Below are 16747 nucleotides of genomic sequence, written 5' to 3'. Positions count from 1 at the left end.
TGCCCTATTTTTCTTGGCGTCGGATTAAGTACTTGAGTATAGTAATGCACTAGAACCTTTCGATTTCAAATGGCTAATACTTTGTCCATGTCAACATAATGGCGGTAATCGGGTAGTCTTATAAGAATGGACAGGTTGGCAAACGGCTACTTTGATAGAAGATTAATATTGCGGATTGCAGACATTGAAAAGAAAAATGTGGATATGTTTAAATCTAAGTGGTTTTTGGGGCTAGAAATAAGTAAATAAACTGAAATAAATGATTATTTAATTTAATTCCGTCTTAATTGTTTATTTCTGTTCAACTGCAAACCGGCAATTAACGCTTGTAAATGAGGATATGGTGGAATCATTAACGGCAGCAAACAAAAACAAAGCAAAAGCAAAGTCGGAAACGAAAGTCGACTTTGGAATTATTCGTCTGTAGAATGTGCAAGGAAAGTTTTGCTATTCTATTCGGCGAAACGTGAAAACGTCTACAGTGGGGTATCCAGGCAGATTAAGCCGTTTCCCACTTTTAAGAAAACGGGGGCTTTACTTGGTCATGTTTTTGCATAATATATTTATTATAATATTTCTAGATTCTGTCCGCAACTTCGTCTTTATAGAATGACTAGAGACCCGCCGGGGCTTCGCACGGGTTAACATATTTAACTCACACCAGACAATCCTGAATCTTCAGAGATTAATGTTTTAAGCAACTTCAAGGAATTTTAAAGTCCTTTGTTGAAGAATTTAGTTGGGTATGTTAGTAATTAATAAATTAAAGAACATAACATATATTATTATCTTTTTATTAATAAAGTAGGTACTTAGATTACAAGGTAAGTAATTAGTCTTCAAATTAAGGAACATTGAATATAAAGGCGGTTTGGCTATGCACGCAAAATGTTAAATTCGTTTTTTTTTCTAGTGCATTTCTCAGCATCAATTACTACTTAGGTTATAGGTACTACTTAAATTATTATAAATTCAGCCGGAGTAAAAACGAAAATAATTCATTTAGCTTGGAACAGGTCGAAAATTCAATGAAATGATTCACCTTGTTTTCTCTTACTCATACTGAACTTATTTTACAATTAATACACATTTTTTTTTGTTTATAGTTAGAGTTAATTTCATAAAATTACAATATAATATAGCTTCGACGCTATCTAAGGCCAAAATAGTTCGTAACGATCTCGATTAAATATCAATCAAAATTAAAATATGTAGGTACTTACCTATCAATAAGTTTGTAGGTAATTCAATTTCACTGCCCGAATCAGGGTTTGCTTATAATATAAATGCTACAGGCGCGGGCGCTAACCTAATGCGCATCCTGCAATACAAAATAATACGGCGCCTGCACTTTATTCACTCCCGTAGTCACCATATTCGCCGCCGGCCCGTGCCATTCCAGCCTATACCTCTCCATAACCCTGGTAGCTAGACTGGCCAGTACATGCCCAGCGATGCCAGAGGCCGGGCACCTGGTACCGAAGGGGAGGGAGGCCAGGGGATGGGCCCGGGAGGCCCTGAGAGGCTCCCAGCCCTCGCTGCACCAGCGCTCGGGGATGAAGGCCTTGGCTCTGCCCCACTGCTTCTCAGATTTGCTTGTCACTCCGTGCGCGAGGACTATGTCGACCTGAAAAAAAAAATATGTCAATGGTTTTATTGTAGGTAAGTGTTTCGCGAGAAATACGGAAAATTTGCTCTAATCTTGTAAAAATTGACATCTGAGGATCCTAAAGATAAAAAATGCCGCCACTTTGAATTTCTTTTTTTGGTATAATCGTGTTAAAACCCGAAATTTCACCAGTAGTGACATTGTAATTGATGGTGGGTTCCATCTACATCGAGTGGTTTTGTCAATCCAAGGTAAAATGTATCTCCCAAAAGGCTCCTAAAATTTATCCACACCTCCTGGGATGGAGCAAACCCGGATTATATTGAAATTATTAAATGAAAGTATTATAAAATGATTTCCAGCTTGCTGGGAATTAATTCCTGAAAGCGCTTTTTTTTGGATCTAATTTGACTGCAGTATACATTATTTCTATGCACCTCACTCCTTTACCCGGAAACTTAAGATAATAAAGTTTCAAGCGAAATCCGTGATACTGTTCTGTACATTTTTGAGCTTTATCTCAAAGGAGTAAGGTCGAACAAATAAATACTCGTATTTCGTGCCTTTGTCTCTAAGTAATGCATTAAGTAAGTAAACACCGAACACTTTATGGCTCTAAGGAGTCAGATTCTGTTGTAATAATTTGATATGGTTATCATTTCATTTTGATACGATCTTGAGTCATGTTGCTGTTAACAGGCATCTCACACGCACATCAGTGCGCTTATTGAAGTGCAAGTGAGATGAATGATGAGACAACTCCTCATTGCATTTCATGACCATCAATCAGGGGCCAAATTCGACATGTACAACTGTCAGATTTCGCATCCACGTCAAATCAACAGTTGATTTTATTGCATGTTGATTCTATCAAGTGTTGATTCGATCACTTGTGGATAATATCATTTGGTACAATCAAAACTCAACTCTGAACTCGGGGTGGTTCGGTTTGGTTTGGTTGCCACCTAACTGTGGATTTCTAATGTCAAATTTTAACATTGTACGTATTCGAGAACTTATGATTTTTCCCACATCAACGGGAGATCAACACGATACGTCAAACGTCGCTTGTCGAATAAGGGTTCAGCTTGAACCGGAACCTATAACGCTGATTGGTGTTTACGATCAAGGTCGTGTCAAAACAAGATGAAAATCATATCAAATAGTTAAATTGGAACCGGCCTCTAAGACTGCCTCAGGGGCGCTTAAACTGAATCTCACGTACTTGAAACTTAATTGCACCGCCGCAAATTGTACAGAAATACAGCGACTTGTTAAATTAAATGAGCCCTTAATTTCTTGTTAAATGCCATTTTATTTGGTAATTTAGAGTTATAATTTTTGGAAGCGCATTATTATCGGAATTAATAACAACTTAAAACCTAAAAAAACTAGTTACAGACGAATTTAGTTTTCAATCCTTTGAATACGTAATTAAAACGCTAATAGAAACATAATTTCAATTCTTTTATTCACATTAGATCTTTAATCACCATTTGCAGGCCGAGTTTGTAGGTAATGTTTAAATTTAAAAGTTATTAACATTATAAGATTAACGCTGAAAGATTCGACAGTTCGTAAAGAAATTGAAGCTTGGATAATACGTTTTCTTTTTAATTAAAATAATTAAAGAACTCCATCAGGAACTTCAAAGCTACCATACCTTAGATGCTTAGCCTTCTAAGATGTAGATGACTTTCCCTAGCAAACTACACTACAAAAGCCCCTAGTTCTAAAGAATTAGTTCTTACCCCAGCAGGCACTTCGTATCCACCAACACTGATAGCCTCCGTACTCCTCCGCACCACGCCTCCCGTAGCTGGATGTAGCCTCAAGGCCTCCCTGGCACACGCTGCTAGGTAAGGTAACTCCTGGACCCCAGCACCAGCTGCATGAGAAGCTGCGGACCAGCATATCTCATCATGGGCGCGTTGCTGTCGCGCGGGGTTGAGGGACAGGTGGTAGAGCATAGCTAGGGCCGATTGAGCCAGCTGTTGAAAAAAACTAAAATTCTAATTACTTTTATAAACTAAAATTTATGAAAGGTAGCTTTCATAAATTTTAGTTTATAAAAGAATCATTTAGGTGTGACGAGAATTGGCTGGTATATGAGTTTCGATACATGGCGGTTTTTGATCGATCGATTGAGTTGGTTGTATTTCAGTAGTCGAGTAGGCGATGTAACGAAATTTTAAAGCATGTTGTTGCACAATCTATCTGAGCATTATAGTACACTAGTTTCTGCCCGCGACTTCGTCTGCGCGGAATAATGATGATGGTTGATAAGAACTACCCTATGTCCTTCCTCGAGCTTCAAATATCTCCATACCTTACATCTTAATCAGTTAAACGCGAAGAGGTAACAGACAGACAGGCAGAGTTACTATGATGATTCTGCGACCGGAATCGTTATATGGGTACTTAGATATAGTAGCGTTTGGTGAACATGTTACAGCGAAGTTTCGTATACTATTTGGTGCTATGCCATGAACAACCCTATAAAAAATAGTTTCAAAATCAAAACTACGACAGAATTATTGGAAATCATCAGCATAATCTCTAGTCAGAAAAGGTATTTTTATATAAAAAAAACGTACAGGATTAACTCCAGCCAATAGCACATCAGCGACGAGTGGTAGTATCCTCTGCTTCAGGGGGGCCAGTTTGTTCAGAAGGACCTGTTCTGGCTTAGGGTCTGTGCTGTTCAGCTCCGACATGGCTTGCAGGAGGAAGTGCTCTGTAAGGCTGAACGTAAAATATTATTTTATTATCATTACCTAGCCTTAATAAGGTCTTCGTGAAACCGAACGGAAACATTCATTCTTTTTATGTCGGTAAATATTAAGTACGAGTATGGTCATATGTTTACCTGTAATGCTTATCCAGCGCCTTCAGCGCGTTGTTAAACGTCTTCGACTCGGTCTTGAGGGTATGTTCGCTCCGCACCAAGTAGCCTGCATCAGATATCTCCCTCGTACACCGGACCAGCGCTTCTGCGGGAGTGAGACCGTTGGGGCAACGCTTCGACAGCGAGCAGAGGTCTGGGATCTCGTCGTCCATTGAGGTTTTTTCTGGCTTTCTAGAACAGAATGTATATGTATAGTCTGGCCAATTTGTCAGTAGAAAAAAGCGTGAAATTCTAACTTTGGATCAAACTTTCGTGTCTACATTCTGCCTACCTACCTACCACCCCTACCCTAACCCCACTACCTTACCCCTATTTAGGTTCTAAAGACAGATATATTACGCCGCAACTGCTTCTAACTCAGGGTGCTCCAAACTCGAGGGCCACGACCAAGCCTCAGCTTTCTTTTAGCGGACCAGATTGTATGGAGATGAATTCATTTAGCGTGTCATTTTTTGCGGGCCGTAGTTTAGAGGCCCCTGGCGGCCTTGCCAAGGTGACGAGCGCTTGCGCTTCGCCGTCGAATCGCTTTGTGTCTCTATCACTTTTCCATATTAGTGTGACAATGACAGTTGCGTTTCGTTCGCTACGGAGCGTTAGCGATTGGTATGTTGTCTACGGTCTATCATAGGTAAGTACGGATTAGTGTAAAAGTGTGTGTTATAATAGTTACCTGTTTTCTGAAGTGGGTACATGGGCAGGACCGGCGAGGCAGCCAAGTCTAGTGCCCAACGCCGCCATGCCTAGAGTCTCCAGTGCCCAGCGACACACCTCAGTTTCTAATTCCTCGTTCAGCGCGTTCTCAGCTTTCCTTAGCTCTCCGAATCTGGAAAATTGCATAATGGAAAATGTTTCTGTCAATAAAGTCTACTAGAGCTGAGCAAGGTGCGGGAAAGTTTTATTTTAATAGAAAAGCTAATTCGAATAATAGCGGATTTTTAGGTTTTGATTTCATTAGTACCTAACTAACGAGAATATCTAGAGTTAAACCAAGAAATGTCTGCAACGATTTTGATAGCCCACGCAGTGCAAGTGTCATTTTAAACGTCAAACTTCTATGAAATTATGACGTATAAATAACACTTGCACTGCGTGGGCTATCAAAATCGCTGCAGACTATTCTTGGTCTAAATCTACAGCTTGTGTGACGCATGGCATGACAGGTGATAAAAATGCGACCATGATAACGCTTCTGAACAATCATCGTAAATGAAATGACGGATCAATATACGAAATTCTTAGTGCCTAATGAAGAATTAGGAATAATCCATTAAAGCTATAATCGTATGTGTACCTCCTCGTAGCGTCTACTGCGATGTCATCGAAAGCTTTTTCGAAGTTTTTCAAAAGAGCTGGGTCTTCTAGGAGTGCTCCTATGGACGCCCAGATCGCTTTAGTTTCGTCACTGTAAAAAAAAAAACATTTTCTTTTATTTCATAAATGATGTAAGTAGAGTTTACCTGCATGTGATATTAAAAAGCAGTAATCTCTTAATTCGGCCTTTGCTCTTTAATCAGACTTAGATAAAAAATGCTTATGTGTTAATGCTTGTGTTGTCATAAAACAGACAATGTGCAATTTAGGTTTTATAAGCTCTGTGATAATTATTGCGTATTGCTGATAGTTATCATTATTTTTCTTAAATTCACTTTTGTAATGTTACATGGAGTTTTTTACCTTCGAGTGCGGTTCCATGTGTGCATGCTAGAAGGGGGGAGGGGAAGAAGCTTTACTGGCCCTAATATACATCATCATTTTCCTCGTGTTGTCCCGGCATTTTGCCACGAATTTTTGGCATTTTGTTTACTTATATATTTATATAAAGCACGCATGTTGCATTTTTTTCCAGATATTATAAACTTTAATGACAATACTGCTGCAACTATATTTTTAATTTCTATGACAAAACTACTTTTCATACAACAAGACACTGTAGGTACCTACTATTGGTCGTTGTGCAAAGGATGTTTCTTTCTTCTTTTTTTATTCTTTAGTTTACTAAGTTGGATCTGTGTAGGATTAAATTTATTTTCGAAAACTGACCCGTGGAACGGACAGCCCTTAGAAGTTCGGTGTGCTAGGAGTGGAGATCGCGCCCACTGAGGCGGCTCCGTTGTACAGCTCTCGTACACCTGGGAATAAAAATACTATTAGTATCGTCATCATGAGGCCTTTAACATCTTGTTGATTTGTTGAACGTAGTAATGTTTAGTTTTTAAAGTTGCCCAATTTCACAATAGATGTCGCTGTTCTATCGGGTACTTCGCGCTTTTAAGATTTTTACACAGTCCCTTATCGAACGAGCGAGCGAAGCGAAGCGAAGTTCTTACATTCGACTTTGAACACGCGGCTGGCTAGCGGCACGTCCCGGCATTTCGATGTTTTTAAGCTGAACTGTCAGAAGAAGATTGATACTCAATAACTTAAGTAAATTTGTTCTAATTTAAATGAAATTGGGTAAACGTGTAGTCGAGGGCATTATATTTTAGTCATTAAATTATGAGCAGGCCCGATCAAGGGGTTATTGAGCTAGAAGAGCTTAGAAGGCCAAAAAGCTGTTTGTGACAGGTCTTGCTATTCGGGTCATTTTTTTGCAAGAAACATGGTTGAGTTTAGTATCAAATGAAAGTGCTCGACTTACACTTTTATAATATCGTTTTTAAATTTACCATTTTGAAATAATTAGCAAGATAAAAATAAAATAGAATAAACATAATATATGTATTTGACATTTCACAGGAAATATTTCGGCTTAGCACAGATACAGTTTATTTTAATCTCTATGGTGATGACTTAAATCCAGGGGAGGGACAGCCGTATACGAAGCCCTTTATTCAAAAAAATAGCGCCATCTATATTACTTAACGCTAAACTTGTAAATGGCGCTTCAAAATTGATGCAAAAAAGCAAATCTTGTCAGTAGAAAAAGGCGCGAAACTCAAATTTTCTATGAGACCATATCCCTTCGCGCCTACATTTTTTCTACTGACAAGATCTGCTTGGCCAACTATATTATACGTACTACTCTTTACTTAAATCTATCAGTTAAAGGCTCCACAGACCTTGCAATAAATCCACGCGATCTTTGATCCATTGCCGCTTATAGAGCGACATAAAATAGTAGAAATTAAATAAAATGGAACTCAAAAATGTCCATACTAAATTGTTGCCATGTGTAAGCATTTTACGTCAAAAATGTGACAGTTACGTACAAAGTGGCGCCCTCATTTATTTTCTATTATTTTATGTCGCACTATACGAGTACCTAAGTAGGTGCAACAAAGTCAATCGCTATCATAGTCTAATAAAACATGGTCTTCCATTCCCAGAGTGACACGGGGCTACGTCACAACAACATGGCCGCTATATATAGCGCTATCGCATATTATCATATAGCGCTGTCGCATGATGACGTAAGCCCGTGTCAGGTGACCTAGAAAAGACGGGAATGGAGTACCAGGCGGAGTATATTATTATACCATGATCGCTATATAATTTTTGGTTAACCGCGAGTTCTCAGTTCGGGGCGAACTACTAGTATAGTAAATACAAAAGGTAGAAAGTGCAGTGCAGTGTAGTCAGTGACCACATCTTGACAGATGATTTAAGGATGACACTTTAGACCGGGCCGTGGCCGGGCCGGAGCTTCCAGAGCTGAGCTTCGTTTTCTATGTGATCACCGATCAGCCGTCATAGAAAATGCCATTTCGGACGCCTCGGTCCGGGCACGGCCCGATCTAGCGTCAGTCAACCTAAGCAGCATCTGTATGCGAAGGACAACGTCTCTCGTGGCTGTATAAGGGTAACATTCCATTTCTGACCGCAGCTGCACTACTAGTACAAACGCGTCGGTGTTATTGTCAATTTCCATAGTAAAATGAATGGTAGTGCTGTTGTCGTTGGAAATGGACTGTCACCTCCAATGCGGGAGCGACATTTGCGACCGCATTTGTGGCATCTGATGTAAAATGTCATGTCGGCAGCAACTTCTGGAGGATTGTGTCTATTTGCGCGTTTTCGGGCTACGTCTTGGTATTTGTATTCATATCACATACGGTAAACGTACTAGTGCTCAACATGCTAATGCCCAATAGATGACACCTTGCTGTCACCTCTATTGACAATGACTTAAGTTTCAAGATGACGTGTACTGGGACCGCCTCAAGCACCAGTACGTTTACCTTAACGGCTACTTATTGGTTTTATATTTTTTTTCTCATTAGTCATTATCATGCTGTAGCGATGTCCTTGCATTATACCACAGCTCAAAAAAGTGGTAGTAGACCCATCCAAAATTAAAAATCAGAGTCAGTCATAAAATCGCATCGTAATATTTTGTTTTAAAGTGTATATATACATGTGTGTGATCTAGGCATTTTACAATTGTAAATGTATGAATTGTTACAAAGCATGTTTATAAAAAATATTGTAATGGCTCATATTTTCACTAGAGCCTGGTTCAATGTGGCTCATAGTTAAATTAGTCACAGGTAGGTACTTAATGACTTTAATCACTCACAAGTCATTAGGTAATACCGCAGAGAATCAAAACAATCGCGAACAATAACACATAAATTAAGATAGCACGTGCGGTGCGCGTGCAGGCGCATTCATACCGAAGCGTAAACATTTGTGACGTTATCTATGACATGGGACCTTATTGTCGAAGGCGCTTATAGCTAATAGATAATGCCCCATTTAATTGATTAAATTATCATTAACGAATAATTAATAGAATTGGGCGTTACTTTGCTGAAATCCATATTAATTAGAACAAATGGTTTTAATATGCTTTGCTAATAATCCGTGAAATAATGTGCTAGGTGCTAGTCAATCCGTGCTAACCGACTAATACTTACTTGGAATCGGGCGTTACTTTGCGTTTGCGATATTAATTAAAACAAATGCTTTTAATATGCTTTGCTAATAATCCGTAAAATAACGTAGGTACCTACTAGTCAATCGTGCTAACCCACTACTTACTTGCGTATGTTTTGCATGCAATTAATGTTACCGTTCCCACAGCGCAAATACCCTGCCCGATACAAAATTTTCCGCTATTAAAAAAAAAGTTGTGACTTTCTAAAAACAGTTTGATAGGCTGAATTATGACTTTAATTTGTTGGCTGTGCATACTAATAGTATGAAAAACGATCGGCTACAAAAATGTTCACCGCATAAATGTAAACTACCTTTCTCAGGGGCGGTCGCATTTTTATCGCTTGTCACCATGCCTCTCACGTTCTAACAAGTATGTAAGTGCGAAAGTGACAGGCATAGTGACAGGTGATAAAAATGGAACCAGGCTGCGCCTGTAGGTCACTCATACTCATTTCTACTTACCACCAATAAGTTATCGGTGTGACATGGCGCTCAGTTAAGAAGTCACCCAAACTGACCTCATCTCATCATTTTGCACATAAATTTTATCTAGCTGGGTTCTAAAAATACTTTTTATGTCAGTGGATGATGTTATCTACGATCATGCAACGAGTGGGCGCAACAAATTATCATTCGATTTGTGTATGTAAAATTGTAAACAAACATAACCTTTGACTTTCTACGTCAATTGATAAGATTTAAAATACGAGGGGAGCTCTAATAGTTAGCGGAATGGAAGACTTATCAATTAATATAAATACTTTTCCTTTTCTCTATAATCCCCCTTAAGGTTAATACGCTTATGAGATCGGGATACATTTTTTTCTACGAGTAGACCTACAAAAAATATTTTTTATCTTTGCCGTCGAAATGAGCCAAAATTGCTTGCAAAGTTCTTTCGGATTGACTCGTCATCGACGATATTTCGTAAAGGAATAAGCTCATTAGGCTGCTAATTGGTATATAAACTCTTAATGAGTTTCCAAATAGTACCTACTGTACTAAAAATTATGCTCATCCCCACCCCTATCCTCATTATTCACACCATAGCTTATTAACAGTCCTGTCGCGAAACACTTAATATTATTTTGACACTTGGAGAGCCTTTACACCTCCAAACCTTATGAGTATCACATAAATCATTTATGTACATAAAAGATATATTAAACTAAATTATTAACCAGCTGAAATCTAAAATATGCCCTTGAGGCATTGTACCAAGGATGCTGGCGGCATTTCCTCGTTGTATTGTATCGCAATGCTGATCACTAGTTACTACAACCAGACGCTTCGCGATTAGTATTTTTTCTGACATTCGACCTCTTACCTTCCGGGAACTTTTGGACCTCCCCTCGTAGTTTCTTGCGAATTGATAGAATATATTTAAATATTCATGGCTCCATTGAACTACAGGAGGTCAATAACTTAAGAACTAAGGTTTCTTTTTATAATATCTACTTGTTAGCATGAATAAGAATTGAATGTAGAATATTTTTGGAATCAATGACTCAAATCCTTCGAATCGAATGTCTTTGATTTTTAATGGACTGTTTTTTTTAGTTGCCTCAAGCTTCTGTCTACGACATTGTCTGTGTAGATGTGGAGTTGTAGAATGATGATTAATGCATGGTATAATAATATACTCCGCCTGGTACTCTCTTCCCGTCTTTTCTAGGTCACCTAACTGACACAAGCCTACGTCATCATGCGACAGCGCCATATGATAATATGCGATAGCGCTATATATAGCGACCATGTTTTATTAGACTTTGGATTAATGTACAAAACTTCCAAAAAATGACTACACTGAAAGAAATAATCAGTAAATCTTAATGAAATATCAGTAAACTTAACTGAAAAAAGCAGTTAAAATGGAGCCAACTGTAAAAACCAGTTACTTTAACTGTAACAAAACAGTAAGGGTAAAACAGTAAATTTTACTGAATAAGTCAGTTAATTGACTATTGACTAAAACAGTAAAAAAATAAAACAGTTAAGGAAAACAGTTAAAGAAAACAGTTAATGGAAACAGTAACTTTATACACCTAATTTAACTGAATAAATCAGTTAAGGAAAACAGTTAAAGAAAACAGTTAATGGAAACAGTAACTTTATACACCTAATTTAACTGAATAAATCAGTTAAGGAAAACAGTTATAGAAAACAGTTAAGGAAAACAGTTAATGGAAACATTAATTGCTACTGTTCCACAACAGTAGATCTTACTGATTGGTTACGGTTGCTACTACTGTTTGGGAACAGTACCAGCTACTGTTAGGTATGTAGTTGCTACTGTTCCACAACAGTAGATGTTACTGATTGGCTACGGTTGGTGCTACTGTTCGGGAACAGTACCAGCTACTGTTAGGTATGTGGTTCCTACTGTTCTACAACAGTAGATCTTACTGATTGGCTACGGTTGCTGCTACTGTTCGGGAACAGTACCAGCTACTGTTAGGTATGTAGTTGCTACTGTTCTACAACAGTAGATCTTACCGATTGGCTACGGTTGCTGCTACTGTTTGGGAACAGTACCAGCTACTGTTAGGTATATTGTTTCTACTGTTCCACAACAGTAGATCTTACTGATTGGCTACGGTTGCTGCTACTGTTCGGGAACAGTACCAGCTACTGTCAGGTATGTAGTTGCTACTGTTCTACAACAGTAGATCTTACTGATTGGCTACGGTTGCTGCTACTGTTTGGGAACAGTACCAGCTACTGTTAGATATGTTGTTGCTACTGTTCTACAACAGTAGATCTTACTGATTGGCTATAGTTGCAGCTACTGTTCGGGAACAGTACCAGCTACTGTTAGGTATGTTGTTGCTACTGTTCTACAACAGTAGATCTTACTGATTGGCTACGGTTGCTGCTACTGTTCGGGAACAGTACCAGCTACTGTTAGGTATGTAATTGCTACTGTTCTATAACAGTAGATCTTACTGATTGGCTACGGTTGCTGCTACTGTTTGGAAACAGTACCAGCTACTGTTAGGTATGTAGTTGCTACTGTTCCATAACAGTAAATCTTACTGATTGGCAACGGTTGCTACTACTGTTCGGGCACAGTACCAGCTACTGTTAGGTATGTAGTTGCTACTGTTCCACAACAGTAGATATTACTGTAGTGGGTCAGTAGCAACTACATACCTAGCAGTAGCTGGTACTGTTCCCGAACAGTAGTAGCAACCGTAGCCAATCAGTAAGATCTACTGTTGGAACAGTAGCTCCTACTGATTGGCTACGGTAGCTACTACTGTTTGGGAACAGTACCAGCTACTGTTAGGTATGTAGTTGCTACTGTTCCATAACAGTAAGATCTACTGTTGTGGAACAGTAGCAACTACATACCTAACAGTAGCTAGTACTGTTGCCCAACAGTAGAAGACACTGCAGCTGAGCTGCAGGGGCCCGTTTCTCAAAAGCTTGTAACTTGTAATACAAGCGGATGTCACTTTTTAACAACTTTTGTTAGAAAGGGACTTTCACTTGTATTACACGTTAAAAGCTTTTGAGAAACGGGCCCCTGGTCTTGCTATTGTTGAGGAACAGTGAAGAAATAAATACAAGTGTATATTACAAAGTAAAAAATATATTTATTGACGGAACTCACATCAAATCACACACAATAAACAAGGATGTTACAAAGTAAACATTATTCATTGATAGAACTAAATCCATGTAATTACATAAATCCAAGCCAAATAAACACGAGTGTTACAAAATAAACATTTTTTAATAATGATACCTACAATTAAATCCATTGCAATCACCATTACGCCTGCTAGCAAGGGTACTTTGCGATGCAGTAATAATTCCTGGCCTTCGACTACGAAAATTTATTATATTTTTCATCACACTCGCTCAGAAAATGAGGCATTGTACGCAGTTTTAGCGCTTCCCTAGGGAGTTACTTTCTAGTGCCATAATTAACAGTTTTTTGTCTTTATACTTAAGTTTTGTATCGCAAGTGTGATGGAAAACATTGTGTGTAACTCGGGGCGTAATAATATTGCAAACTCGAGTCTATAAGTCGCTCCGGCAAGCCGTCGCGATTTAACTTACTCTCGTTTACAATATTTAACTTACGCCCCATGTTGCACAATGTACTATTTTAATACCTTGCTAGCACGCAAGGTGATGATTGCAATAGATTTAATGATTGCTGCCAGTGTCTGGGAGCTAACCTAAATTGTACAACACATCTTATACTATCTTATCTTATTATTTTAGTATTATAAATTACGTATTTGTAATAAGTACCAATAATTTAGTCAGTAGGTAACAATCATAAATTTTCCATCATGTGTAACATTTTTTTTGTTGAAACGTTTATCAACTCAGGGGGCCAATTCTCGGTCCGAGCGAGAGGTGTAGCTCAGCGTACTTCGTAGGCGAACAACACGCGAACGCGAATCGAACCGATGCGGCGCGGGTTGAATCAATCCTTTGATACCTATAGAAGTGGCCTACGGGGGCGATCTCGTTGCGGACACGAACGCCTTGGGCCCGCCGCCGCCGCGCCGCGCCGCTTCACTTCGCGTTCGCCAGCTGTTCGCTTACGTAAGACCGCGTGACACAAAATGGTAAGTTTAGCAAAATAATTTATTTATTTATCATATCATACTATCATATACACATATACTTATGTTTACATATTATGATTCATATGACAGTTTACAAAATAATAATAAATATAAACTTTTTCGGTCGTTGGTAAATACGGAGTGTCCGGAAAAGCTATGTAACCTGCCGGCAGGGGGTCCGATACATCAATATTACAAGAGGTGTATACAGGGCTTCCCAAGACTAAGGGACATCAAGGAAAAGTACCTTAAATATCGTAGATAGGATATTTTGCTGAAAGAAGACATTATTTTAATTTAAAAAACAATTTAAATTAATTTTAACATTTTTAATTCAAAATTAATCAATTTAATTTATCAAATGCTCAAAATGAGTCATATTTTGTTGAATACAAAGTCGCACTCTTTTGATTATTTCGCTAAATTTCACATCAAATGTTAAAATTCATGGTCTTCCTTTTATTTCTGACACTATGTTATTTAACAAAAAAATATCCTTATGATGAAGCCTTTCGATCGTTATGATAAAACTACAGGTTGATTTTTTTTCTCGTGTAGCGGGTTCGATTCCCGGTTCAACCATGTAATAACTAAAAAATCTATGAATGCAGTTTAAATTGTTTTTTAAATTAAAATAATGTTTTCTTTCAGCAAAATATCCTATCAACGATATTTAAAGGTACTTTCCCTTGATGTCCCATAGTCTTGGGACATCCTGTATAGTATTTTTCTTAAACATGCATCGTAAAAATAAATGTGTTTGTTCTAACTAAATAACTTTTACATACATGTAGGCTAATAATTAACAATTTAATTGGAACTGCATATTAATAACATATGGCACACTTAAATAATATTAAAAACGAATTTGATTTAATTGCACTGTCTTTATTGGAGGATGACCAAATCAAACTATTGATCCCTCCTTTTTAAAAAACGGTTTTTTAATTGGAAATTACTACTAGTTCCCAGGCCCCTGTTTCACCAACGTGACAGGTGCGACGAATTGTAAAATCACTGTTGCTGACGTCACAGGCATCCATGGGCTACGGTTACCGCTTACCATCGGGCGGGCCGTATTTCTGTTTGCCACCATCATTGTATTATTAAAAAAAACTTTATTATATCGGATAAAAACAGATATTTCTCCTGCGAGGTTTCTGACAATTGTCACAAGAAACACTACAATTGTCACGAAATTCCGACATATAACTCATTACCTGTCAAGAATTACCTACAATTCTTCTAAATCTTTGACAATTGTCAGAAACCTCGCAAGAGAAATATCTGTTTTTATCTGATATAATAAAGTTTTTTTAAATAATACAATGATGGTGGCAAACAGGAGTACAGCCCGCCCGATGGTAAGTGGTAATCGTAGCCCATGGATGCCTGTGACGTCAGCAACAGTGATTTTACAATTCGTCGCACCTGTCACCGATGTGAAATTGGGGCCAGGTATCTAAAATAAATTATTACCTGTATTCGTCGACTCAAAATTAGTTTTATTTTATACTTAACTTTTTGCATTAGAAAGATCTTCGCAAAAATAAATATAAGGTTTTTAACCGTATTAAAAAAAGTAGGTTATCAATTCGACCCTTATGTATGTAATATTATTGGAATTGCACAATATTCATATAATATGTGTTAGTCTATGTGGGCTTAGTAAACAGATGTGCCAAATTACTTAAGTGCATATATGTCTGTATATATGTACATATACATATACCTTTGTCGGTTAGTCTCTCTGTGCAATACAAACCATATGTTTTGATATGTATGAATTCTGCTTTATGTGATTTATTTAGGTTTTCGAAGTCGGTATCATATCAAAAAGATTTTGCCCGCGGGCCCAAATTTAAAAAAAGTATCTATGATTGGAAACTTTCTTAATACAAAAATATCTAATGTTTAAAGATGTGACGACACTGAGAACTTATTTTAAATTTTATTACACTAAGTGCCACTTGCACCATCCCACTAACCCGGTGTTAATCGGTTAAACCGTTAATCCAGTGTAAAATTGTACTGGTAACCATGGTAACTACAGGTTTAACCGGTTAAATCCGGGTTAGTGAATGGTGCAAGTGGCCCTAAAGGACCTAAACCTTACGTTTACTCCAACAACAGCATCAGTGCAGTACGCTACAACTAACAAAAAGACAGCACCGGTTAGAGAGCCCTGAGACCACCTGAGGCGGGGAAATGCTGCCAGCATCCTCGGCACCATGCCTAAGGGACCTCATTTTCTAGATATATTTTAGTTTTAATAGAGAAATAACATGTAAAACTTGCTTAATACAAAAAAAATACTGTTTGAAGATGTGATAACACTGAGAAGTTATTTAGAGTCAGACCGTGAAAAGTCTGCAGCGATTTTGATAGCCCACGCAGTGCAAGTGTTATTATAAACGTCAAACTTCTATGAAATTATGACGTATAAATAACACTTACACTGCGTGGGCTATCAAATCCACTGCAGACTTTTCTTGGTGCGACTCTATGAACTGATTAGGAAAAATTTGAAGAATTTTTTTAGACTCATTTTTGACCATCCCCCCCCCTAAAATCATGCTTCGAATGACCCCGTTTCCTCCTACGTCATGCTACCATCATCCGATGTCCAGACCCCCCCCCCCCCCATTTGAAATGACGTAATTTATGAATAGCCCGTATGGGGCAGGTCGTCCAAGACGGCCAACTCTCCATACAAAGGCCAAAAATTTTTTACGTAAAAATGTTTTCTTCGACTTTTTCCTA

At 38.1% G+C, this 16747-nt stretch overlaps 1 protein-coding gene and 1 long non-coding RNA gene across 3 annotated transcripts in view; both read right to left on the bottom strand.

Moving 5' to 3' along the window:
• LOC134796428 (uncharacterized) overlaps window positions 1-16747 on the bottom strand; it is a 439520-nt gene that overhangs the window by 40030 nt on the left and 382743 nt on the right. The gene's annotated exons all lie outside the window — the stretch shown is intronic.
• Window positions 1137-16747, bottom strand: part of LOC134796359 (probable cytochrome P450 49a1) — a 35602-nt gene continuing 19991 nt past the window's right edge. Inside the window, exons 2-8 of one of the 2 annotated variants that reach the window (XM_063768526.1) lie at window positions 6558-6646; window positions 5809-5919; window positions 5188-5340; window positions 4479-4688; window positions 4207-4354; window positions 3361-3600; window positions 1137-1627 (exon numbers count right to left, since the gene is read on the bottom strand). In XM_063768526.1, coding sequence (XP_063624596.1) covers window positions 1310-1627; window positions 3361-3600; window positions 4207-4354; window positions 4479-4688; window positions 5188-5340; window positions 5809-5919; window positions 6558-6646 — 1269 coding nt within the window. In that variant the 3' untranslated portion in view covers window positions 1137-1309. The remainder of the gene's footprint in view (window positions 1628-3360; window positions 3601-4206; window positions 4355-4478; window positions 4689-5187; window positions 5341-5808; window positions 5920-6557; window positions 6647-16747) is intronic. The other variant, XM_063768525.1, reaches the window with a different exon arrangement.

This window comes from Cydia splendana, chromosome 13, assembly GCF_910591565.1.
Source record: "Cydia splendana chromosome 13, ilCydSple1.2, whole genome shotgun sequence".
In the NCBI taxonomy this organism is placed as follows: Eukaryota; Metazoa; Arthropoda; class Insecta; order Lepidoptera; family Tortricidae; genus Cydia; species Cydia splendana.
This window is presented reverse-complemented; position numbering and strand designations above follow the sequence as displayed.